Genomic DNA, 25400 nt, shown 5'->3' with positions numbered 1-25400 from the left:
AAGTCGAGGGAATACACAATAAACGGGCGGATATTGAGAGGAGTAGAAGCAGTGAGAGACCTTGGAGTGCATGTCCACAGGTCCCTGAAGGTGGCAGGACAGGTAAATAGAGTGGCGAAGAAGGCATATGGAATGCTTTCCTTTATTGGCCAAGGTATAGAATTCAAAAGCAGGGCTGTAATGCTGGAACTGTATAAAACGCTGGTTGGAGTATTGCATACAGTTCTGGTCACCACATTACAGAAAGGAAATAATTGCTCTGGAGACAGTACAGAGGAGATTTACAAGAATGTTGCAGTTATGAGGAAAAATTGGATAGGCTAGGGTTGTTTTCCTTAGAACAGAGAAGGCTGAGAGATGACTTAATTGAGGTGTGCAAAATTATGAGGGGCCTAGATAGAGGAGACAGGAAGGACCGGTTTCCCCTAGCATAGAGGTCAATTACCAGGGGGCACAGATTTAAGGTGACTGGTAGAAGGGTTAGAGGGGACATGAGGAAAAACATTTTCACCAAAAGGGTGTCTGGAATTCACTGCCAGGAACGGTGGGGGAGGCAGAAACCCTCAATTCTTCGAAAAGGTACCTGGACATGCACCTGAGGTGCTGTAACCTGCAAGGCTATGGACCAGGTGCTGGAAGGTGGGATTAGATAGGGCAGCTAGTTTTTTCCGCCGGCACGGACATGACAGGCTGAATGGCCTCCTTCTGTGCCAACACTTTTCTATGGTTCTAACTCCCCAAAATTGGTGTCACTAAAGCTTCAAGGGGTCAGAAAAGGATTCCAACTAGAAGCGCTTCAGCCAGAATAGGAGGAAGCAACAAATGAGGCAACAAAGATACAAGAGGATGTTAACAGCACTAACTCTGAAACCTAGAGTGAAAGAACATCACAACTACCCAAAGATACTGTGTTACACTGGGGTATGGTTCCGTTGGCATCCATAGCCATTTGACACCTTGCCCAACCGGCCATTCTCCACCTGAGCTTCGATTTTATAGATATTACATTAATACTTGGAGCGTTCAGCAGTCTTCAAAATGGCATGGTTTGCTCAGGCTTGTGGGATCCAGGAGTTTCTGGTTCCAGAGTCAACCTACACCGAGGCCGGCTCTACTGAAACATTCGTAACATAGCGTGCGTAGGTCACTTTCTTGAGACCCAGAGCCCAACAAAAAAAATTTCCTATTGAGCACATAACATGTATTTCAAGTGGATAATGCAAATGGAATAGGATAGCTAATGCTTACATCCAAAATCAATTTCGAGAATTCCTCATAATAGACAGTTGAAGATCTTCTAGACGCACTCTGCAATCTGACCACATATGTAATTATGTAAATTCCCTTGGCTCCCACAATTCTGAACAGATTATGCAAAACAACAGTGAAATAAACTAAGTGTGAAATAACTATGTTGATGACATTTAGAAATCAAAAACATATTTTTGTATAGGTTGAACCAAGATAAGTTTGTCCTTGCAATTCACAAACCCTTTTATTTGAAACTGCTTTAGAATTATTGGAAGCACTCGCTCAGAATGTTTTTTTTTGAAGCACTGCAAAGATCAATTAAGCAGCTAAAACTGCATTTCTTTTCAGCTTCCGTGCATCATCCCTTTTCCAGCACAAAGGATTGCCTGCTACTTACAGAAGGCAAATGCTTGTAGCTCCGAGTCACACTGTGGGTGAGCAGCAATGCTCCCTCTAAGCTGCGCAGCAACCCAGAATAACCTATGCAGGCCGAGCACAAGTTGACTCCTTTAAGTTACAGTGTAAAAACTTTGTCCGCGCACTTAAATGAATAGGCCGCACACAACAAAAAAAAAAATTAATCGGAAATGTTGGTGAGCAACCTCAACAGTCACCAGTTCCTTATAGCTTCAAATGCACAGAACAGAGGGATAGCAATGCTTCTCGAAGCAGGGGCTCACCTCACACCTTAAAGACTTCAGAATAAAAATGAACACTCCTGATTTCCTCCCCTCCTCTCCAGAAAGTAATCAAACTGGGGTATAGTTGCATGGGTATCTGTAACCATCTGGCACTTTGGCCAAACAGTCATACTTCATTAGGCTATTCAACTATGTATAACATCACATTAAAGTTTGGTTTTATACTTGCTCAACAAATTGCGCATTTTCAAGCAGGGGCCACTAGGCAGCAACCAATAGTGGGAACCATGGCTGCGTCCTGACTCCAATCCCAGTTGACATGGTGAACTCAGTATAGGCTAAGAATCAAACCTGGGACTTTGCTAGTTTTAGTAGTTCAAAGACATATCACATAGTACATTTGACCACTAAGAACAGGAGCAACCATTCAGCCCCTCAAGTCTGTTCTGTCATTCAATTAGATTAGAGCTGATCTGTACTTTGATTCCATGTACCGCACTTTGCTCCATATCCCTCAATACACATGCCTAATAAAAATCTGCTGATCTTAATCTTGAAAATTTAAACAGACCCAGAATCCAATTCCACATTTCTATTACTCTGTGTTGGAAAAAGACATTTCCTGATTTCAATCCTGAATGATCTAGCTCCAATTTTAAGACATACGAACATATGAATTAGGAGCCGGAGTAGGACACTCGGCCCTTCGAGCCTGCTCCGCCATTCAATAAGTTCATGGCTGAACTGATTACTCCATCTTTCCACCCCCTTGCTTATCAATAATCTATCTACCTCTGCCTTAAAAATATTCAAAGACTCTGCTTTCACCGCCTTTTGAAGAGAATTCCGAAGGCTCACGACCCTCAGAGAAAAAAATCTCTCCTCATCTCTGTCAAATGGGCGACCCCTTTTGTTTAAACAGTGATCCCTAGTTCTAGATTCTCCCACAAGGGGAAACATCCTTTCCACATCCACCCTGTCAAGACTCCTCAGGATCTTATATGTTTCAATCAAGTCGCCTCTTACTCTTCTAAATTCCAGCAGATATAAGCCTAGCCTGTCCAATCTTTCCTCGTAAGACAACCCACCCATTCCAGGTATTAGTCTAGTAAATCTTCACTGCACTGCCTCCAACACATTTACATCCTTCCTTAAATAAGGAGATCAGTATTGTACACAGTACTCCAGATGTGGTCTCACCAATGCCCTGTATAGCTGAAGCATAATCTCCCCACTTCTGCATTCAATTCCCCTCGTGATAAACAATAACATTCTATTAGCTTTCCTAATTACTGGCTGTACCTGCATACTAACCTTTTGCGATTCATGCCCTAGGACACCCAGATCCCTCTGCATCTCAGAGCTCTGCAATCTCTCACCATTTAGATAATATGCTTCTTTTTTATTCTTCCTGCCAAAGCAGGCAATTTCACACTTTCCCATGTTATACTCCATTTGCCAGGTCTTAACCTATCTATATCCCTTTGTAGCCTCCTTATGTCCTCTTCACAAGTTACTTTCCGACCTATTTTTGTGTCATCAGCAAATTTAGCAATCATACCTTCGGTCCCTTCATCGAAGTCATTTATGTAAATTGTAAAAAGTTAAGGCCCCAGCACAGATCCCTGTGGCACACCACCTGTTACATCTTGCCAACCAGAAAATGACCCATTTATGCCTACTCTCTGTTTCCTGTTAGCTAGCCAATCTTCTATCCATGCCAATATGTCACCCCCTACACCATGAGCTTTTATTTTCTGCAATAACGTTTGATGTGGCACCTTATCAAATGCCTTCTGGAAATCTAAGTACAATACATCCACTGGTTCCCCTTCATCCACAGCACATGTAACTCTCTCAAAGAACACCAATAAATTGGTTAATCATTATTTCTCTTTCACAAAACCATGTTGACTCTGCCTGATTACCTTGAATTTTTCTAAGTGCCCTGCTATAACATCTTTAATAATAGCTTCTAACATTTTCCCTAAGATGTTAAGCTAACTGGCCTGTTTCCTGCTTTCTGTCTCCCTCCCTTTTTGAATAAAGGAGTTACATTTGCTATTTTCCAATCTAACAGAACCTTCCCTAAATCTAGGGAATTTTGACTCCTTATTCTGGATTTCCCCATCAGAAGAAACAGCTTCTCAGTTTCTACACCACTGAATCGCTCTCATTTTGTACACCTCAATCAGATCAGCCTTCAAATTTTTAAACTCAAGGGAATACAAATCATGTTTATGCAACTTGTCCTCATAATTTAATCCTTTAAGCCCTGGTATAATCCTGATGAATGTAAGCTCACCACCTCCAAAGCCAATATATCCTTCATGAGATGCAATGTCCAGAACTGAATGCAGTACTCCAGATGAGCTCTTACCAAGGTGTTAGTGGTGCCTCAAAAAGATTTGTTTAAAATGAAAGTCCTGAAGCTAATTGCAGCCTTGGACCACCAGCTGCTACCACTAAGTTTGTGCAGGTACTCGTTTTAGATGCAGACAATATGAGCTGGAAACCGCACTGATGTGGCGCTCCACTGTGGCTGTTCAACACAATATATTACCTGGAGAATTGAGTAGTCCCTCATGCGTGCTCCAGTTCAGTTCAAAGCTATAAAAGCAGATCATGTACTCCAGGTCCATCAGGATCGTGGCCAGGCTGTTCAACTGGTCGGCCAGCCAAAAGTCTGCAAACTCTACCTTGTGGAATGGAGCTGTGAAGACTCTGAACTACGGGGACAACAGAAAAAAAGATGCCAATCAGAAATAGTTTATAGGTACAGCCTCTCTCCATACCATTCTATCCCTTCACACAGCACTGCCTCGGTCACTATGCTGCCACTTATTGGATCTGGAAACATTCTATGACGGTCAAGTAATCAGTTGTTATGTGCAGTAACAATAAAAATGTCAAATGAAAATACGTCATTAGAAAGAACAGCAAAGGCAAGCAATTAAATAGGTGCAAATGCTGACCTTGGAGTAAAGGTGAGGTGTTTCTTTTCTGAAATTAAGAAATTCGGGCAACAGAGAAGGACATTCAAAGGCAGGAATATTAGAGACTGCCAGCCTTTGGTGAAAAACAGAAGTTTCAGATGACTGAAGGTCAATTGGAGTCACTGCTCGACAAGTTAGAAGCAGACACCATCTTTTCCTTTTCTAAATCACCAGATTGGTACTTGGTTCACAGACAATGAATAGGGTTTGTGAATCTGTGTGATTGGATTTTGTATTGCAACCTCTCACACATCACTTTTGAGCAAATCACAGGTGGAATGGTTCAGTTCACCCATGGAACACAAACTGATATTGCATGGGGAAACTTGGGTAAGCACAGTGCCCTTTCAGACCTGGAACCCGGGTTCAAATCCAGTCCAACCAGAAAGTTTCTTGTCTCTGCTGGCTCCAAGTTTGGGTATTTCCTACTTGAAATTGGCAAAATCACCCATACATGGGGTTGACTGGTGTGGGAAATTGAACTGTCACAATGTAGGAAAATGCTATGCTGAAGCTGGAGGTTGAAGCAGGTTAACTGGATTAGAGTAGAGGATGGTTTATTCGGCAGCTGCCCTGGGCCTTAGTTGGAAGTCTGTTTTAAACAGCTGTATTGTCCAAGGAGCAAGCTGACATTCAGGTTTTAAAAAACAATTTTCATTCTCCCCCGCTAAAGTCATTGACACCCTCCTGGGTACTGCTCCACAGATGCCCAAGTGCCCATTATTCCTGTATGATCCTTGATGGTGAGTGTTCGCAGGAGAACCCTGCCTTCCACTTTCAAACAGATCAGCAAAAGGAAACCAGGTCAACTGTCACCGCCTGAATTGCAAAACCTTTACCATAGTGCCAGCTGAGAGCAGGTAACTAAGCATAGTCCACAGATCAAAGCTGAGTTCTTTTTGGTTATGTGGTTCAGCAACTCATTGGATGAGGTCACTGAGCTATTGGTGGGGTGGAGAATGCACTACTTTTAAATGCCTATTTCTGGTAATTGTAGGTGGTTTGTGGTTCAGTTGAAAAGCTAAAATCTATTTAAATAAATGATTTTAATTAAAAGTTTCAAAATTCTAAAAACAGACAACTTAACATTTCACACAAAAACACACTATTTTAAGAACTGAAATGATGTCATACCAATGAAAGCATCACTTTTACACTTCTCTGACCGGGTATTCCTCTTTGGTGGAATCTGTGGCTTGGTTTGACTGAGCTCTGGTGAATCAGGTATAGTCTTACTAACTAATGGAGATATGGGTTCTGTTAAACCTCCGGCTGCACATAAAGAATGTGATGATTAAAAGAGTAATTTCTAAACATTCATATGAGGTTTACCATTTATTCCTTCATCTATAACTTTCCTATAGAGACCAGCTAAATTTCATTAAAATGTATGAATTGCTTGTTCTTTTAAAATAACTCGTGTTTATGGAGCACTTTTCAAAGTTCTTAGAATATCCTAAAGCAATTCACAGCTAACTAATTATGTTTGAAGTGTATTCACTTAGGTAGGCAAACATGGCAAATAACTCATGCGCAGCAAGATGCCACAAGCAGCAAATGAGATAAATGATCGATCCTTTGGTAAGTAGGTTGAGCAAGAAATGCTGACCAGAACAAGATTTTAAAAACGAAGATTTACTAAGCACATGGTCACAGTTGCACATCTTTTGAAATGGAGAGCACAGTGTACTGCTTACTGCAATATATTACTTCACCACCTGTTACGGAATTTCCATTTTTTTGTGTTAAAACTTGGGAATCTATTTTTTTTTAAAGAACTAAAAAAGGATTTCATGGACATAGAAACATCTGGAGATAGCTGAACTTTATGGATGTTTTTTTTTAAAAAGGAAGCCCAACAAGAGGTTTTTGGGTTTGGGTCAACACATACTGGAAACCAGGTGATTTCATTTAAACACCACAGGGGGGTTGATTTAAGAGCTACTCTTTGTTGTGACAAGAGAGAATTTATGACAAGCATGAGACTTGCCTGGAAAAGTAGTTTCATTTTGAACTGTTAAAAGCTTGGTTTGGATAAAGCAGGCAATTGGAATTTGAGATGAACCTGCCAAGAGTTTAGAAGAAAGCTATTACCTCTCTTTCAAGAACCCCTGCTCTTGAAAAGCAAAAGCTTGTATGAACTGGTACTGTTGCCTCCTGTATTTTTGAAGAAACCCTGAACATTTGCAGAAACCTTGCATCTTTAAAAGGACTTTTGCATCAAACGTATGAGAGAACTGACGACTCTGTTTATCAACCTCGCCTGGAAAAGTTCCTAGTGGCAGCCAACTACTCGACTTTGGAACACCTTGCCAAACCAAAAGACGTCCTTCCAGATCTTTGCGATCTAAGTTTTTTTTAATCCTTCTATTTCTTTCTAACAGCTGTAAACAAAAATCCTTTTTTTTCCCTGGTTAACTGGTTTTTGGATGTATGAGTGTGCATGTGTGTGAGGGCTAGTATATAAAAAGTAAGGGGCTTTAATATTTCAATTTGCGCATATATTTACTTCATTATTGGTTAAGACTTGGTTTATAATAAACGGATAATTTTGTTGTTTATTAAAGAAACTTGATTGATGTGCTAAATTCTGGGGACAAAGAGTATCTAACTGGCTGTTTCAGTAAGTGGGAAAATGTATTGATATGTTGTGACCTGTGGAGAAGTGGGACTGAATTGATAGTGCACTCCCACCTCGGCTGTAACACACCTCTCTGAAAACTAAATTAATTTTCACTACCTCTGCACACATCCCCAACATTTCTGCTTGAATATTTGGGAATTTCTCTCTCAGATTCAGGGAACAGTTGGGAGAATGCCTTCCATTCTGAGGTAGCCTGCCTCGTGCACTGCTATGGGCACCAGGGATAGGCACCGACATGTTGCACCACAGACATTTGACAAAATTATTGACTCAGCCACGGACATGGGGGCAATTAATCTGTATATTAAGTGTATAGCCAATCTAATGACATCAAAGCATAGTCCGACTTAAAACACATTTCTCCCCATCAATAAAGTAGCTAAGCATACAAACATCAATGGAGAGCAGCACAACTGTAATAGCTAGCTAACAAGCAAAATAGTATGCAATGCGAATGTGAATTACTTTAGTTGACAGAATAGAGCAAGTGACACCATAGGGGCAGATGGATCTTACCAGATGACCCTGGATTCACACTGTGCCAGGAGTGCAAATTCATCCAATAAATCTGGGCGGCACAGTGGCGTAGTGGTTAGCACCGCAGCCTCACAGCTCCAGTGACCCGGGTTCAATACTGCCTGTGTGGAGTTTGCAAGTTCTCCCCGTGTTTGCGTGGGTTTTCGCCGGGTACTCTGGTTTCCTCCCACATGCCAAAGACTTGCAGGTTGATAGGTAAATTGGCCATTAGCAATTGCCCCTAGTGTAGGTAGGTGGTAGGGAAATATAGGGACAGGTGGGGATGTGGTAGGAATATGGGATTAGTGTAGCATTAGTATAAATGGGTGGTTGATGGTCGGCACAGACTCGGTGGGCCGAAGGGCCTGTTTCAGTGCTGTATCTCTAAAACTAAAACTAAAAACCATGAAACTCAAGGAGAGGATTGTTATTGTGGTTATTGCGGTGAGGAAATAGAAAAATCAGTAATTGGAAGACGGACCATTTCTCACACTGCTGTTATCACAAGACAATTTAACCCGTGGTGGTCAATGTTCGTGCAACGTCTCCATCTGCATGTAATATGTGTCTGAAGACAGGGCAGCGAACAAAAGAGCAGTGATCTCCAAATCAGGAGACTTTTATAGGATGGAGCAGATCGTACTTCAGAAGAGTCTTGTATATCAGAAAAGCAGAGTGGGACAGAAAGGGACAGAGACATTAACTGTAGGTAGCCAAGACTAGTTTATTCATCTTGACAAGCTGTTAAACTACATCCCGGATTCTAAAATACAGAAATAACAGCATCTCTCATGGATAAAATGTCATTTACTTACCAAAGCTAGTGACAAAATTAGATCAACACAATTACAAATAAACAGCGCCCTTCAGTTCCTCCAATAAAGCGACTCTCTTAAATTTACTTATGTCTACATCTCAATCTATCAATGTCGATTCCGATTCAGCTCTGACAAGATCATTATTAACAAAAAGCTTTTCTGCAAAAAGTTGAGCGGTTGTTACTACAATTTTTGTCTTACATAGGGGGCTGGTGAGACAATTCCAGAAAAATAAAGGCATTAAAAATGTATCTTGCTGTTAATCAAAACAACAAATGTGCATTTTTGTGAAGAAGCTTTAAATGAGAAGGCTAATTCATTGACTTACTTTCTTGTCACTATGTTGGACACTAATTTAGTGAGATACCTGGCATTTGTTTCTGCTTGCACAAGTAGTCAATGTCTGCCTACACATTTCATGTAGCGATGTGGAGCATCCCGAATAGATGTCCTTCTTTCAGAACTGATCTTGATCGCGCTCTGTGTCTGTCCCTCTCCCCCCCACCACCCCCGCCCCATACCCCTCCTTTCTGTGACGTCATCCTCCCCTCTTTCCCTGTTCCGCCGCTCTCTCTCTGCCCACCCCCTCGACCATTGCTGAGAGTGGGAACAGCAGTTACCGAGCTTCAGACAGCTTTGTGGTTTTCCAGCGGGCTTTAAAAAAAAAATTGGCACCTGCCAGAAAACCCCAAAGCTGTCCTGACAGGTGCTGGGAGCAGGAACAGCAGTTCCAAACTTCGGACAAATTTGGGGTTTTCCAATTTTTTTAAAAAGCCCACCGGAAAACCATGAAGCTGTCCAAAGTTCGGAAACTACTGTTCCCACTCTCAGCACCTGTCAGCTCTGAATATGACAAGGAGTGTTGATGAGCATTAAATGAAGATCTCAGTTTAGAAATTCCAATTCAGCTGTGAAACGGACATGAGATTTTTTTTAAAACCGGACTGGCAGGAAAGAAGTCGCCAATGGGAAATTTCTCTGGTGTCCATGTACGGACATGTTGCTGACCCCTGACTTATTAGGGAACAGTTCCACCTGAAAATAACAGAGTATGGTAATGCAACAGAGCTTAAAGTACATCACATAAAGGCATACACCTTTCGTTCCTGTATCACAATATAATGTTACTAGGATTTTGTGATAATGGATTAGCAGGAAACACCAAGCGAGTCAACAATATATGCTACGGATTAGCTGCTGTATTCAACTAAACTGCAGAGCTCGAAATGGAATGCCTTAACTGAATACTGAGAATGGACAATGTGAGTTGGTGGATATACCTGGGTGCTGTGATTGCTCATTAGTTGATCCAAGCACATTGTTGTATGAATGGTAGGTTGCCAACTACTTTATTTTTAAAGCAAATGTCAGGACAAGAATTTCTTCAAAAATGAAACTTCATGAACTCCCCTGAGGTGTCAAAGAATTTGCTCCTGTGAAGTGCTTTGGAATGTTTTACTATGCTACTGGCGCTATATAAATGCAGGGAGTTTATCCAGCGAGTCGCTTTGTCATATAGACAATGTGGATCCATGCTTCAGCCTGATTACTGATACTCGAGCTCAGATGACTTTTGCAGCTCCGGGCCAGGGGATGGTGAACGGGAGGCACGGTAGTTCTTGGGGTGGTCACAGTGGTGACAGTATGCATGTGTGTACATTGGGTAAAGAGTTGATGGGGTCAGCTGAGACACCAAAACCCAATGTCAAGTTTATTCCATGAACTATGGCCATTTGGGCCTTGCAACAGACTGTGAAACTGCATTCTAATGACAAGACTTCGGCAGAGGAAATGACAAAAACTGGGAGAGATTAAAGCAATAAAAATGTCTGCTCTTTGGAACCACTATTCAACAACTGCTACTTTCGTGGAAAAATAACATTCCTTCAGCACTACAAGGATAGCTCAATTGTTTAGATGTTTGTTCCTCTCCTTCATAGTCTATCATTGGCTAAATACATTACTGAAGCACATAGAAATGCTCATCAGCTTTTGTGGAATTTGTGCTGTTTTAGCAAGGTACAGTGCATTCAATTCATGCAATTACTGGCATGTCAATCATCTGCCATTGTTTGTAAATGTGCATTACTACACTCTATTAGAAATTCTGCACCCAGCCAGCTGCCACAGTGGCCTTTCAGAAAACCAATTACAACAAGTACCCAATTTCTTTTATCTCCTTTTAGCACATCCCAATTCACCACAGCATCTACGAGAATAATCTTCTGTAGATATATTATAGATCAATGACACCTGCAGATCCTGATCAAATTAGATGATCCCACAGTGGACAGCCAAAAGCAATGCAATTTCTCAGGGTTACAGCTGAACCTAAGGCCAGGGTTAATGCTGGGGTCGCCAACCCTCTCCAATTGTCCTGAGTTTCTAGGGATTAAAGATTTATCTCCTGGACACTGTTGCGAGCAAAAAACCCAAGAGTAAAATCATAGGGGTTTAAAAAAATTTTTTTTTCATTTTCTTTGAACACTTTTGTTAATTAGCTATAAAAATATTGAAGATGAGCAATAAAGGCTGTTTGACTGGGGTGGTAACAGAAAGGAGGGCATGTGAAGAAACCCGCAGGAATATGTTCAACCAGAGTTGCAACCCTATTTAATATATGCAACAACTACTTAAAGCCGTTTTTGTTAGAACAGAGGAAGTTAAGGGATGATTTCATAAAAGTATTTGAAATTTCGAAAAGATGGGACACATAGATGGAAACACACTATTTCCAGTGGTTGAGGGGTCTAGAATAAGGCCCATTAGTTAGAGTTAGAAGCAACAGATTTAGGACAAAGAGCAGGAGAAACTGTTTTCTACCCAGAGGGTTGAGAGGCTGTGGAATTCAATACTGGAGTTAGTAACTGAAGCACAGACCATGTCACCTTTTAAGAATAATTTAGAGTGGTGGTCGAAGAAAAAGAGATAAAGAGATTTGAGAATATGGCAGACACATGGGATTAGGACTACTGCTCATGTGCAGGATAACCATCAACACCTTGAGCTGGTGCAATCCCTCAAACATAATTAGCGTGTTACTTTGGCAGGCCACCATTGGCAGTAGCATTACTTCCCGATAGTGGCATTACTTTCATGAGTAAACCTTGACCAGAAGGGCTGAATTTTATGAGCACGTCACACATCGCGGCGGCTGCTTTGAACTTGGCGGCGTTCCGACATGGAAGTGCTGCTGCTGAGCCCCCGCGCTATTTCACGCGGCAGCTCATTTAAATGGAGCGGCGGAGTGGCTGCCTCTGATGACAGAGGGGGCAGCCGCTCCGTCCCCGGCAGCAGTGTCCAGCGCCAGTGCCATTTTTAAAGGGTTTTAAGCCCTTCAGGAGCATTTACATTTGTAAAGGAACATTCTTTTGCCATTGAGTCTCCAATGTTCAATAAAAGATGAAAGCTCCTCTCCCAGCCTCCCAATGAGCATAAACTTTATTTTGGGCCTTTCCCACCAAAAAAAAAAACTTTATTTCTAACCTGACCTTCCTCCCACCCCCGATCTTGGTCACCTTTGCCCTTCAACCCCTTCCCACCATCCCCACAGCAAATAAGAAGTGTTTTTCCCGCTCTCCTCTCCTCCCACCATGATAATTTCACTCCTCCCACTCCCCACCAGTGCCTCGCCTTGGAACTCCGAATGGAGTTCTGAAGGCACGTGAGGTGCGGCTGGCGGCCATAAAATTGGCGTGGGATAGACGCCAGGACCAAGTAAGTGGATATAAATTTATTTGCATTGATTTGACTATTTAAATGAAGGCCCTGCTGGGCTGCACCGAAGCCCCTCCACCGCTGGTAAAATGCAACGAGGCCTTTTCGGTGTTGGGGGTTGTCGCGGGCCGCTCCCACTAGCATTTTACGGGCCCGCCTGCCACGACCCCCAATACCAAAAAGGCCTCACTGCATTCTACCGGCAGTGGCGAGGCCTCGGTGCACGATGAAGGGCTGGTAAAATTCATTCCAAAGTGTCAGTAGACTAATCAGCAATGGGGGAGGCAACACAGCCCCCAATTCTGTCCTCAGTCAATAACCAGATACATATATTTTCCAGCAGAGGTTACTGGATAGTAACTTGAAGTGAGAATCCTCGCTGATTCTTCTTAGTGTAGGGACGCTGATGTCGGTTATAAGGTGCAAGGGAAATGATAGGAGAAAGGAAGAGGGAAACAGGACGGGCAGGAAGGAGAAAAGGAGGAAAACTGAGCAGGAGGGAGGGAGAAAAGGAGAAGGACACAGGGTAGGGAGGAAGAGGGAAACAGGACGGGCAGGAGGGCGAAAAGACGGGTAAGAGGGCAGGAGGGAAAGAATGCAAGAGGGAGAGAAAAGAGAAGCAATACAGTGGGACAAAAGAAAGGGAATTGAACGGGTGGTAGGAAGAGAACAAGTGTGGGAGGAAAAGCATACAGTGTGAAAGCGTTGGGAGAGCAATTTGGGTGAGAGAATAAGAGAGAAGCAAAAAGGAAGGAAAAAGAGAGAAATGGACAGAAGGGAGAACAAGGAAGGAAGGAGAGAGAACAAGAGGGAAAGAACGTAAAGAGAAAATATGAATTTGAGTGAAGGGTGAGAGATTCAATACTGAGAAGTATGTTACAGGTAGGAACATGCAACAATCTCATTCCCTACTGACTCCCCCAGAGCACACACGAAGAAAAATCCCCATGTCTCCAGCATATATTGAAGCTCCAAATGCAGCTCCTTCGTTCCTTAGAGTGCAGTATACTCTGTGGAGAACCATGGTCTGCAAGCAATATGAATGCATATTACCTCAGGCAATTCTAACTCCATTAAATTTAAAACATTTCTAATAAGTTAAGAAAATTAAACAAGAAATTATGATTGCAAAGGGTCCACTTTATATTCATAAAATGCATTGGATGGAACAATTTTGCATTTACGGTGTTGTAGATTTCCCCAGGGCTGCAAAAACCCAGCCTCACCCTTTGATGCATGTCAAATATAATAGCACTACCAAAAAAAACTCAAGGTACAAACAGAAAGCGTGTTGTATTCCATTAAAGTGGTCACCTACTGGACCTAGTGAGCCTGTGAAACTGTGGTTATATCCAGCTACAGTTACTCTTCGGTTAATTTACAGTAATTCCTTTAACACAGCTTGACTCTGCCCCTGCCTCAGCTTATCTGCTGCTGAAATCCTCATCCATGCCTCTGGACTTCACTATTCCAACATGCTCCAAGCCAGCCTTCCACGTTCAACCTCCGTAAACCTAAGCTTACCCTAAACTCTGTTGCCCGCATCCTAACAACAAGGCTTGTTCACCCACCATTCCCTGTGCTCACTGACCTGCACTGGATTCTGGTTAAGCAAAGCCTTGATTTTAAAATTCTCATCCTTGTTTTCCTTCCCTCCATGGTCTCGCCCATCCTCCCTCTATAATCTTCTCCAGTCCCTCAACCCTCTGAGATATCTGGGCATCTCTAATTCTGGCCTCATGAGCATCTCTAACTTATCGCTCCACCACTGGCAGCTGTGCCTTCAGCTGTCAAGGCTCTCAAGTCTGGAGTTCTCTCCCTAAACATCTTTGCCTCTCTTACCTTATGTAAGTTACTCCTTTAAACCTACCTCATCTGTCCAAGTATCTCACGTGGCTCAGCGCCAAATTTTGTTTGATAATACTCCTAAGAAGTGCCTTGGGATGTTTTACCACATTAAAGATGCTCTATAAATACAAGTTGTGCTGTTGTTCATTTGGACTGGATCATAGTAACATTGGCTCCATAGGGCACACTGTTGTGTATTAGCGATAAACAATTTCACTTCAAACCATTTTTTGTTTTTAAAAATCAACTCAGTAATACTATTTACTGTCCGTTGCAATCATTTTCCTTTCAAGATCTTGACAGCTACTGGACGATTATTGCGGCAAGGAAAATAAATGCAACAGAGGTACATCTAATAATTGTGCAGCACAGCTTTTGCAGTGATCACTGACTCTGTTTTCAATCTTCAAATTAGTGGATCCTATTCTTCCACACACTGCAAGTTCCCTGAAATCCCATTCCATTTTAACCTAGAAGCAGCCTAATCTTTCACAAATGGTACAGACAACATGAATTGCTCCACTTCTGGCAATTTCCAATATCTGACCCATTTGGTGATCTCAGCATGATTGTGTTTGGGACAGGACAGAAATCCTATCTCATAACTCACAGACTCATCGTGTCTGACAAACTTGATTGAGTTTTTCGAGGAGGTGACTATATGTGTAGATGAGGGTAATGCAGTTGATATAGTCTACATGGACTTCAGTAAGGCTTTTGATAAGGTCCCACATGGGAGATTGGTTAAGAAGGCAAGAGCCCATGGGATCCAGGGCAATTTGGCAAATTGGATCCAAAATTGGCTTAGTGGAAGGAGACAGAGGGTGATGGCGAGTGTTGTTTTTGTGAATGGAGGCCTGTGACCAGTGGTGTGCCGCAGGGATCAGTGCTGGGACCCTTGCTGTTTGTAGTGTACATTAATGATTTAGACATGAATATAGGAGGTATGATCAGTAAGTTCGCAGATGACATGAAAATTGGTGGCGTCGTAAACAGTGAGGAGGAAAGCCTTAGAATACAGGACGATATAGGTGGTAAGATCGGCAGAGCAGTGGCAAATGGAATTTAATTATGAAAAGTGTGAGGTGATGCATTTTGGGAGGACTAACAAGACAAGGGAATATACAATGGATGGTAGGACCCTAGGATGTACAGAGGGTCAGAAGGACCTTGGTGTACTTGTCCATAGACCACTGAAGGCAGCAGAACAGGTAGATAAGGTGGTTAGGAAGGTCTATGGGATACTTGCTTTTATTAGCTGGGGCACAGAATTTAAGAGCAGGGAGGTTATGATGGAGCTGTATAAAACGCTAGTTAGGCCACAGCTGAAATACTGTGTACAGTTCTGGTCACCACACTATAGGAAGGATGTGAAAGCACTGGAGAGGGTGCAGAGGAGATTTACCAGGATGTTGCCTGGGCTGCAGCATTTCAGCTATGAAGAGAGACTGGATTGGCTGGGGTTGCTTTTCTTGGAGCACAGAAGGATGGGGGGGACCTGACTGAGGTATACAAAATTATGAGGGGCATAGATAGGAAGAAACTTATTCCCTTAGCGGAGGGGTCAATAACCAGGGGGCATAGATTTAAGGTAAAGAGCGGGAGGTTTAGAGGGCAGCTGAGGTAAAAAATTTCAGCCAGAGGGTGTTTGGAATCTGGAGCACACTGCCTATTGGGGTGGTAGAGACAGGAACCCTCACAACAATTAAGATGTATTTGGATGAGCACGTGAAACGCCATAGCATACAAGGCTACGGGCCAAGTGCGGGAAAATGGGATTAAATTAGATGGGGGCTTGATGGTTGGCGCGGACACCTTGGGCCGAAGGACTTGTTTCTATGCTGTATAACTCTATAAACACACAACACTGTTGACATTGATTAGATTCACTCTGTTAGAAATAACAACGAAAACAGTATTTTATCCGGGTTGGGTTCCGCAAGATTTCCAACACTGTCAAGTACTTTTCAACCCTTGGAACAAATTGATATATCCAATTATCCACATGCGTTTATTGTTCAGGGCTTTGCAGAGGGTGCTTGGCTGATTACTGCTGACGACGAATGTAAACACCTAGTCACTATTTCCTGCTTTATTTTATCTTTCATCTTATTCCCTTTCAACTGGCCCTACAGGATCAAGAAATTTTTCACATGGATTTCTCAATAATAAAATAAATATCAGTGCCCAAGAATCTGGGTTGCTGGGAAAATCAAATGGCTGTACAGACTCCATCAGCTTTTTAATTCAGTGGATTTACTTGTCCAAAGCTGAAGCTGTTGGAAAAAATGGTAGTGAAACAATATTGCTCTTTTAAATGAGTAGAGTACCAAGTATTACTGATGATCAGTACCTTAATGTAGAAGTTGCATGTTTGGGAGCCACACAGAATGAAAAAGTAGGTTGAGCAAAAGGGTATATTACAAAGGAATGCTTTACTATTTCTCTATTAGCAAGGGATACATAAAAACAGCACATCAATAGTTTTGCTATATTAATGTTATGGTGAGATTCGACGCTTGATTTGATTACGTTCCGCTGTCCCCAAAAAAAATGGGTTATCTAATCTTCATTTGTGATCATAGAAACTGCTAACTTAGTCACTTTGGAATAAAGAAACCCACCCTTTTGTCTGGCAGCAGTTATTCTGAGTGGACTACGCAGCTCCTGCTTGATAAATGCTGGCAGCTCAAAGTACTGAAATCACAGCAGTGACAAGATGGGTGACTACTGCCAGCTTGCATCTGGTCCCTCTAATTTACCTGGAATATTTTTACACTGATGGTATTAGTGCTGGGGATGGAAAAATGTCTGGTAAATGTCACAAGCAAGCATGCCCAGGTCAGGTACAGCTGTGGAGTAAAACTCCCTTGATTGTGTCTGACAATGTAAGGAAACAGTCTTCGGCTGTGCTGAGTGACATTCTTCTATTTCTTGTGGTCTGCAAATCTGTCAAATCATAGGCAGTTTTTGTCAAGGTGCAGATAAATGAACATGGTGTTAATTCCATGGCATATCAAAATGCATTAAAAAATCCCCCCTTATTGGCCCTTTTTTGCTCTTCCAGGAGATCATATATCTGTGGGGTGGTGGTGGTGATAGGAAATGTCTAGTCGTGATACTCCAGGCATCATAAGTGTAGGGCAACAATGATGGACCAGCTGATCTTTCCCTGCCCTTCACTTTGGTATATTCATAGTTAGGAAGGGCTATATTACCTGTGCTCTGACAGTCCACCTCTAGCTAAAGCAAAACATGTAATGACTGTCACTGCAAGCTGCAGTTCATTAGTCTGGTTCTTTTCATTATAAAGGTATCTTTCACAAACACGTGCAGAGCAATATGCATTCTCGTTTTTCTGACTGAACAATCGAGAAGGGGTCAGAATTATGGCTTTTCATAAGAACAAGCTCTAACACCACTTTCAGAGAAATGCATTATTTACGGAATTCCAGAGAGTGAACACAGCTCATTTCAATCAGCACTCAACTAAATATAGAGGATACAATGTACAACATCCCTAAAAATAATGGAAATTACTTGTTGGCAAGTTTAATAAACCTACCTGTGATATTTTGTTAAATACGTCTTTCACAGTGACTAATTTGCAAACCATTTTTAGCTTAAGACAAAAGACAATTCTACATTTACCACATTCACCAATAACTTGGTGGTTTTGAATAGATTATTCAGTTTGTAAAAGTGATCAAGCTGCAGAGATAATTCAGTACTTTACGCCCATAATAAAAAGATGCTAATCAAGATAAAAGTGTGAATAACTGTAGGGGAAAACCCCCCTCCTTACTTACCAAGAGCTTTAACAGCCAGAACCTGGACTTGTAGTAGCAGGTTTTTGTGGGATTGATCAGAAACAGGAACATGAACCCATAAAGTATGAGAGGGTTGACCTGCATTGGAATTAAGTTGTCTGACCCATACAAACTGATGAATAGACTCAAGCCCCAAAGGACTCCTAGGAAGCCAGCAATCTGTAAAAAAAAAACAGATGGTTTTATATATATATATATATATATAGATTTTGTTATATATCTATTTTATACAGATACACACACAGTAGGCTGATTCTGTACTCTTATGCACTTGAAAATATTATCCAATTAACATGGTAATCTAATCCACTATAATCCCATTGTGTACCTGGTATAGATACCAGGGCTGTGTGTGGAAAGGACTAGATAGTCCTCATTAAAAGAAAATAGCCTTGGACAGGACTTTATCAACATGCTAATGATGGAACGTTCAATTTTAACACAGGCTCCAGGACAAGAGGCCAAGGATTTTAACTTAGATGAGAAAAGCTGAACGCGAGAATTCTTCCCCCTCCTAGTTTTTGCTTCTTCTGGGTGTTTGCATTTTTTAGCACAACGTTGTACTGTTTAATTGGTGGGATAACCACTGATGGGCCAAGTAGTCTTTTAATATGTAAATTCACATGTAACACAGAAAGTTCCCAGAATGCTCATTTTATAAAGGAAACCACACTTTGACAAGAGGAAATCTGTTACCAAGTATCTCTGATTAATCTTGATTATGTTGTTCCTTGTTTATGATCACAGCATGCATTTGATTTTTTAAGCATACACATGGCAGAAACTTGAGTTTAAAGTGCCATTTAACTATCAGGTTTCGTGAAAATATAGGCTCTTAATATGGGAGAGGTCAGAATTAATATTTTGTTATTTGCATCTTCAAGTTCTCCTGCCCCTGAACTATCTGCACTTCCAGACCAAGAGACTAACTGGCTCTCCCAAATGAGTGATTTCATGAGATCACTTAATTTTTCTCTAGCTCTGATCAATATTTGGTGCTTCAACATTCTTCCAAAAGCCATTTATACTCTAAGTGGTCAAAATCTACAAGGAATTCCACTTGCATAGGAACACTGTGCCATGGCAGCAGGGGACACAGTTCAAGTCCCCTCTCATTGAATTGCCAGGATATATGGAGGTTCTCCAAAAAAAAAAAGGGAATGAGGACCATAATCCTCACAGAAGAATTCATTGAATTGAAACCCTGACTCATAGCAATTATGCCTGCCCCTTCCCTGCACATGGAAGCCCTGGGCACCTGCCAGACAGAATTCATGAGGGGGCTCATGTGAGTGGGGAAGAGAGTGATTTAGTATAAGTTGGGAGTGAATATATACTGCTTTTCCTGTTAGTAAGAAGCCATGGCCAGTAGGGAAATAGGGCCTTGGTCATCTTGGTGGAACTGCAAGACTGTAAAGGAGGCAAGCAAGATCACCACCCCCTAGACATGGGGCCCAGTTCCAAACAAAGGCAACTGTTGAATCCCTCCTTGGCAGTAGGACAAGACCATGTGCTGCTTGGATAACTGCAATCCTTGACATTGTGAGTTAGCTCTGACATTATTAGAACATTACAGCGCAGTACAGGCCCTTCGGCCCTCGATGTTGCGCCGACCTGTGAAACCATCTGACCTACACTATTCCATTTTCATCCATATGTCTATCCAATGACCACTTAAATGCCCTTAAAGTTGGCGAGTCTACTAATGTTGCAGGCAGGGCGTTCCACGCCCCTACTACTCTCTGCGTAAAGAAACTACCTCTGACATCTGTCCTATATCTATCACCCCTCAACTTAAAGCTATGTCCCCTCGTGTTTGCCATCACCATCCGAGGAAAAAGACTCACTATCCACCCTATCTAACCCTCTGATTATCTTATATGTCTCTATTAAGTCACCTCTCCTCCTCCTTCTCTCCAACGAAAACAACCTCAAGTCCCTCAGCCTTTCCTCGTAAGACCTTCCCTCCATACCAGGCAACATCCTAGTAAATCTCCTCTGCACCCTTTCCAAAGATTCCACATCCTTCCTATAATGCGGTGACCAGAACTGCACGCAATACTCCAGGTGCGGCCTCACCAGAGTTTTGTACAGCTGCAGCATGACCTCGTGGCTCCGAAACTCGATCCCCCTACTAATAAAAGCTAACACACCATATGCCTTCTTAACAGCCCTATTAACCTGGGTGGCAGCTTTCAGGGATTTATGTACCTGGACACCAAGATCTCTCTGCTCATCTACACTACCAAGAATCTTCCCATTAGCCCAGTACTCTGCATTCCTATTACTCCTTCCAAAGTGAATCACCTCACACTTTTCCGCATTAAACTCCATTTGCCATCTCTCAGCCCAGCTCTGCAGCCTATCTATGTCCCTCTGTACCCTACAACATCCTTCGGTCAGTATGGGGCTCCAGGATCCTCCAAATGTAATTTACCAAGCGCTACCATGCAGTTGTGGGGTGTTTCCATGTTTAGGTCAGCGATAAATTTAAAGAGATGTCAAACAGTGCTGCTGAATGCAGCTTCTTTTGAGGTGGCTAAGTGCCCACTGGGGTTCTATGAAAGCATTATTAACAATGTTTGAAACTAGCCCAGAAGGAACAAATAAAATAACAAGAGAATGTGAATGAGTGGGACTGCACAGGCTGCAAATGAAATAACCCAACACAGGCAGTAGAGAGACTCTCAATGTTCAGGCACACATTTAAGGGAACATTTTTCTACTGAAGAAAACGGAACTGGGATTGATTGAGAATAGTTATTCAGAGATGACCCAAATTCAGGTGCCTAATAAAAGACATTAAGTTATGATTAATACAAAAACATGCAGTGAAATTAGTCTTAAACATGCTGATATGAAATTAGACTATTGTAGGCATTGTGATTATTGGCTTGGAGTGTTGAGCATCAATGGAACTGGACTTTGTGAATGAATAGATTAAGTAAACACCACACCACTGTGAAAGATAATACTTGTCACAGGCATGTCAATCAAATCTGCAGTGACTAACCTCGAACAGATGCTGATGGGACAGATTGCTCCTGGGGTTGAGTTCAAAGATTAGTACGTGATTCACTCCAGCCTGCCGCCAGCCGTATGTGTTGATGCCAAGCAGGAAGAGAAACTCGATCAGAAGAAATCCACCACGGTAAATACGCACTAAGGGCCAAATGTTTCCCTTTTTTGATTTAGCTGGAAGATGGAGCAAAATTGTTAAAGCAGTTGAGCTGCTGATCAACACCAACTACCCAGACTGAACTATTCTTTTCACGTGAACCTCTGGACCTCTATTTTTGAACATTTATTTGTCATTAATTTTGACATCAACAAAACCTTTGATAGGATCTAGCTCCATGAATTTCTAAACAAGTCATCACTGTATCATGTTCCACCAAAGCCACATTTAAGGTGATCGAGTCATACCTCTCTCGACTCATGTTGTAACTGATGCTTCGCCTTCTGATTGAGCCTTAAATGCTAGAGAAAATCAGTTCTTTCTCCATATCAATAATCTCCTCCACCATCCAAACAGTCACCACTTTGGTGACAAGTCTGTCCAAATTCAGTAATTTCTTCACCTAGTTCCGCTTACACATCCTCAGTACACAGAACTAACATTCCTCTCAGTGCAACTGCTGAATTGCTAAATCTTAACCACATAGCATATCTTTCAATTGGATAATGATCATCATGTTTCTTATAATTTTTTGAAGGCATGGTTACTTCATATTTTTTGCTCACCAACAATAATTACAATTGCTTTACATAGCGTATAGCAAAATGCCCGATGACACTTCACATGAGTGGTATCAAACATAATTCGGCATCAAGCCTCATCAGGAGGTATTAGGTCAGGTGGCCAAACGTTTAGTCAAAGAGGTAGGTTTTACAGAGCATCTTAAAAGTAGATGAGCAAGGTAAACAGGCAGAAAGCTTTAGGGAAGGAATTTCAGAGCTTAAAGCCTTGGCAACTGAAGGCAGAATTAGATCTGAGGGTTGGAGGAGATTAGAGATAGGGAGGGACAAATCTAGTCAACTGCTAGCAGGCCTCACCTTTAGTTGCTTGACTCCTTCATCTACGGACACTCTTGATCTCAGTCTGTTCTAACTGCGGATAGCACTCCAACAACTGAAGCATTGCTAAAACAGCCTTCAAGAAGCTTGGTTTTTCTCTTCTATGCAAAACACTATTTTCCCCTCAAAAACAATTAGCTCTCCAAAACTTTGTGCAAAATTTGAATACTGTTCCCCTATTTGAGCAGTCTCTGCTTGTATCTTAATCCTGGGTTGAACAAAAAAAAAGATTGGTACCTAATACTGCGCAACAGAGAATGTTGTCCTGCATAGCACCAATCGATTCAAGTCGATGGTGGGCCTTGGGACAAATCACAACAGCTGAGAGTTGGAAATAGTCTAGCTCAAATAGAGATTTGACAAAAAATAGTGGGCTCCTTCTTCTCAGCACAAGAGGCTAATATCTTCTGGATGCAATTTACTTCAATTGTCAGTACAGCAAAAAGAACAACTGACTATTTAGTATGCTTAGTCTGCACTTCCGGGACCCATATCCCTCTATTACCTTCCTATTCATATATTTTTCAAGATGTCTCTTAAATGTTGCTATCGTATCTGCTTCCACCACCTCCCCTGGCAGCAAGTTCCAGGCACTCACCACCCTCTGTGTAAAAAATCTTGCCTCGCACATCCCCTCGAAACCTTGCCCCTCGCACCTTAAATCTATGTCCCCGAGTAACTGACTCTTCCACCCTGGGAAAAAGCTTCTGACTATCCACTCTGTCCATGCCGCTCATAGCTTTGTAAACCTCTATCATGTCACCCCTCCACCTCCATCGTTCCAGTGAAAACAATCCAAGTTTTTCCAACCTCTCCTCATAGCTAATGCCATCCAGACCAGGCAACATCCTGGTAAACCTCCTCTGGACCCTCTCCAAAGCCTCCACGTCCTTCTGGTAGTGTGGCGACCAGAATTGCACGCAATATTCTAAGTGTGGCCTAACTAAGGTTCTGTACAGCTGCAACATGACTTGCCAATTTTTATACTCTATGCCCCGACCAATGAAGGCAAGCATGCCGTATGCCTTCTTGACTACCTTATCCACCTGCGTTGCCACTTTGTGACCTGTGGACCTGTACGCCCAGATCTCTCTGCCTGTCAATACTCCTAAGGGTTCTGCCATTTACTGTATAGTTCCCACCTGCATTAGACCTTCCAAAATGCATTACCTCACATTTGTCCGGATTAAACTCCATCTGCAAGTTCTCCGCCCAAGTCTCCAACCGATCTCTATCCTGCTGTATCCTTTGACAATCCTGAACACTATCCGCAACTCCACCAACCTTTGTGTCGTCCGCAAACTTACTAATCAGACCAGCTACATTTTCCTCCAAATCATTTATATATACTACAAACAGCAAAGGTCCCAGCACTGATCCCTGCGGAACACCACTAGTCACATCCCTCCATTCAGAAAAGCACCGTTCCACTGCTATCCTCTGTCTTCTATGACTGTGCCAGTTCTGTATCCATCTTGCCAGCTCACCTCTGATCCCATGTGACTTCACCTTTTGTACCAGTCTGCCATGAGGGACCTTGTCAAAGGCTTTACTGAAGTCCATATGGACAACAGCCACTGCCTTTCCTTCATCAATCACCTTTATCACTTCCTCAAAAAACTCAATCAAATTAGTGAGACATGACCTCCCCTTCACAAAACCATGCTGCCTCTCGCTAACAAGTTCATTTTTTTCCAAATGGGAGTAAATCCTGTCCCGAAGAATCCTCTCTAATAGTTTCCCTACCACTGACGTAAGGCTCACCGGCCTATAATTTCCTGGATTATCCTTGCTACCCTTCTTAAACAAAGGAACAACATTGGCTATTCTCCAGTCCTCTGGGACCTCCCCTGTAGCCAATGAGGATGCAAAGATTTCTGTCAAGGCCCCAGCAATTTCTTCCCTTGCCTCCCTCAGTATTCTGGGGTAGATCCCATCAGGCCCTGGGGACTTATCTACCTTAATGCTTTGCAAGACACCCAACACCTCCTCCTTTTTGATAATGAGATGACTGAGACTATCTACACTCCCTTCCCTAGGCTCATCATCCACCAAGTCCTTCTCCTTGGTGAATACTGATGCAAAGTACTCATTTAGTACCTCACCCATTTCCTCTGGCTTTACACATAGATTCCCTTCTCTGTCCTTGAGTGGGCCAACCCTTTCCCTAGTTACCCTCTTGCTCTTTATATACGTATAAAAAGCCTTGGGATTTTCCTTAATCCTGTTTGCCAATGACTTTTCATGACCCCTTTTAGCCCTCCTGACTCCTTGCTTAAGTTCCTTCCTACTATCTTTATATTCCTCAAGGGATTAGTCTACTCCTAGCCTTCCAGCCCTTACAAATGCTTCCTTTTTCTTTTTGACTAGGCTCACAATATCCCGCGTTATCCAAGGTTCCCGAAACTTGCCAAACTTATCCTTCTTCCTCACAGGAACATGCTGGTCCTGGATTTTAATCGACTGACGTTTGAAAGACTCCGACATGTCAGATGTTGATTTACCCTCAAACAGCCGCCCCCAATCTAAATTCTTCAGTTCCTGCCTCATATTGTTATAATTTGCCTTCCCCCAATTTAGCACCTTCAGACTAAAGGAAACAGCAGTCTCCCTTAGTGCCAACTAGAAAGACTGAAGAAACTCTGGCTTTTTCACCAGGATGGGAAGCTGAGGCAAATTCATAATATTACTTGAAATTAACATGTGCAAGTAGGACAAGAGGACATTGATCAAAGTAGTAAATAGTAATATTATAATTGATATCCCAAGATAATTCCAGAAGCAGAGAATGAGCAACACTTGGAATGGACTTCCAGGCAGAGTGGTGGAAGTAAAACCTCTGGAATCATTTAGTAAACTATTAGATGAAGCAATAAGGTGAATGTCGGGTCTTTTAGGATGAAAGAACGAAGATAAGCCAAATGGTCTTCCTCATCTGTAAGCATCTTTTGATCTCACTATCTACATTAAAATGAATAATAATGTCAGAAGCAGAAATCTCTTCCACTCAACAAGGCAGCAAAGCATCACGTCTGCAGGAGATGGAGCTAATAGCACTTTGA

General features: G+C 42.2%; 1 protein-coding gene across 2 annotated transcripts in view; it reads right to left on the bottom strand.

The window, feature by feature from the left end:
- Positions 1–25400, bottom strand: part of LOC137373082 (solute carrier family 53 member 1-like) — a 454369-nt gene that overhangs the window by 116492 nt on the left and 312477 nt on the right. For both annotated transcript variants that reach the window (XR_010975579.1, XM_068037939.1), the window contains exons 8-10: positions 21275–21456; positions 18241–18420; positions 4456–4621 (exon numbers count right to left, since the gene is read on the bottom strand). Coding sequence is in view for 1 of the 2 variants with exons in the window: in XM_068037939.1 (XP_067894040.1) it covers positions 4456–4621; positions 18241–18420; positions 21275–21456 (528 nt within the window). In the remaining variant the exon portion in view is untranslated. The remainder of the gene's footprint in view (positions 1–4455; positions 4622–18240; positions 18421–21274; positions 21457–25400) is intronic.

The sequence above is a fragment of the Heterodontus francisci genome, chromosome 8, assembly GCF_036365525.1.
Source record: "Heterodontus francisci isolate sHetFra1 chromosome 8, sHetFra1.hap1, whole genome shotgun sequence".
Lineage (NCBI taxonomy): Eukaryota > Metazoa > Chordata > Chondrichthyes > Heterodontiformes > Heterodontidae > Heterodontus > Heterodontus francisci.
The sequence above is the reverse complement of the archived record's forward strand: the minus strand, read 5'-3'. Positions and strand labels throughout refer to the sequence as shown.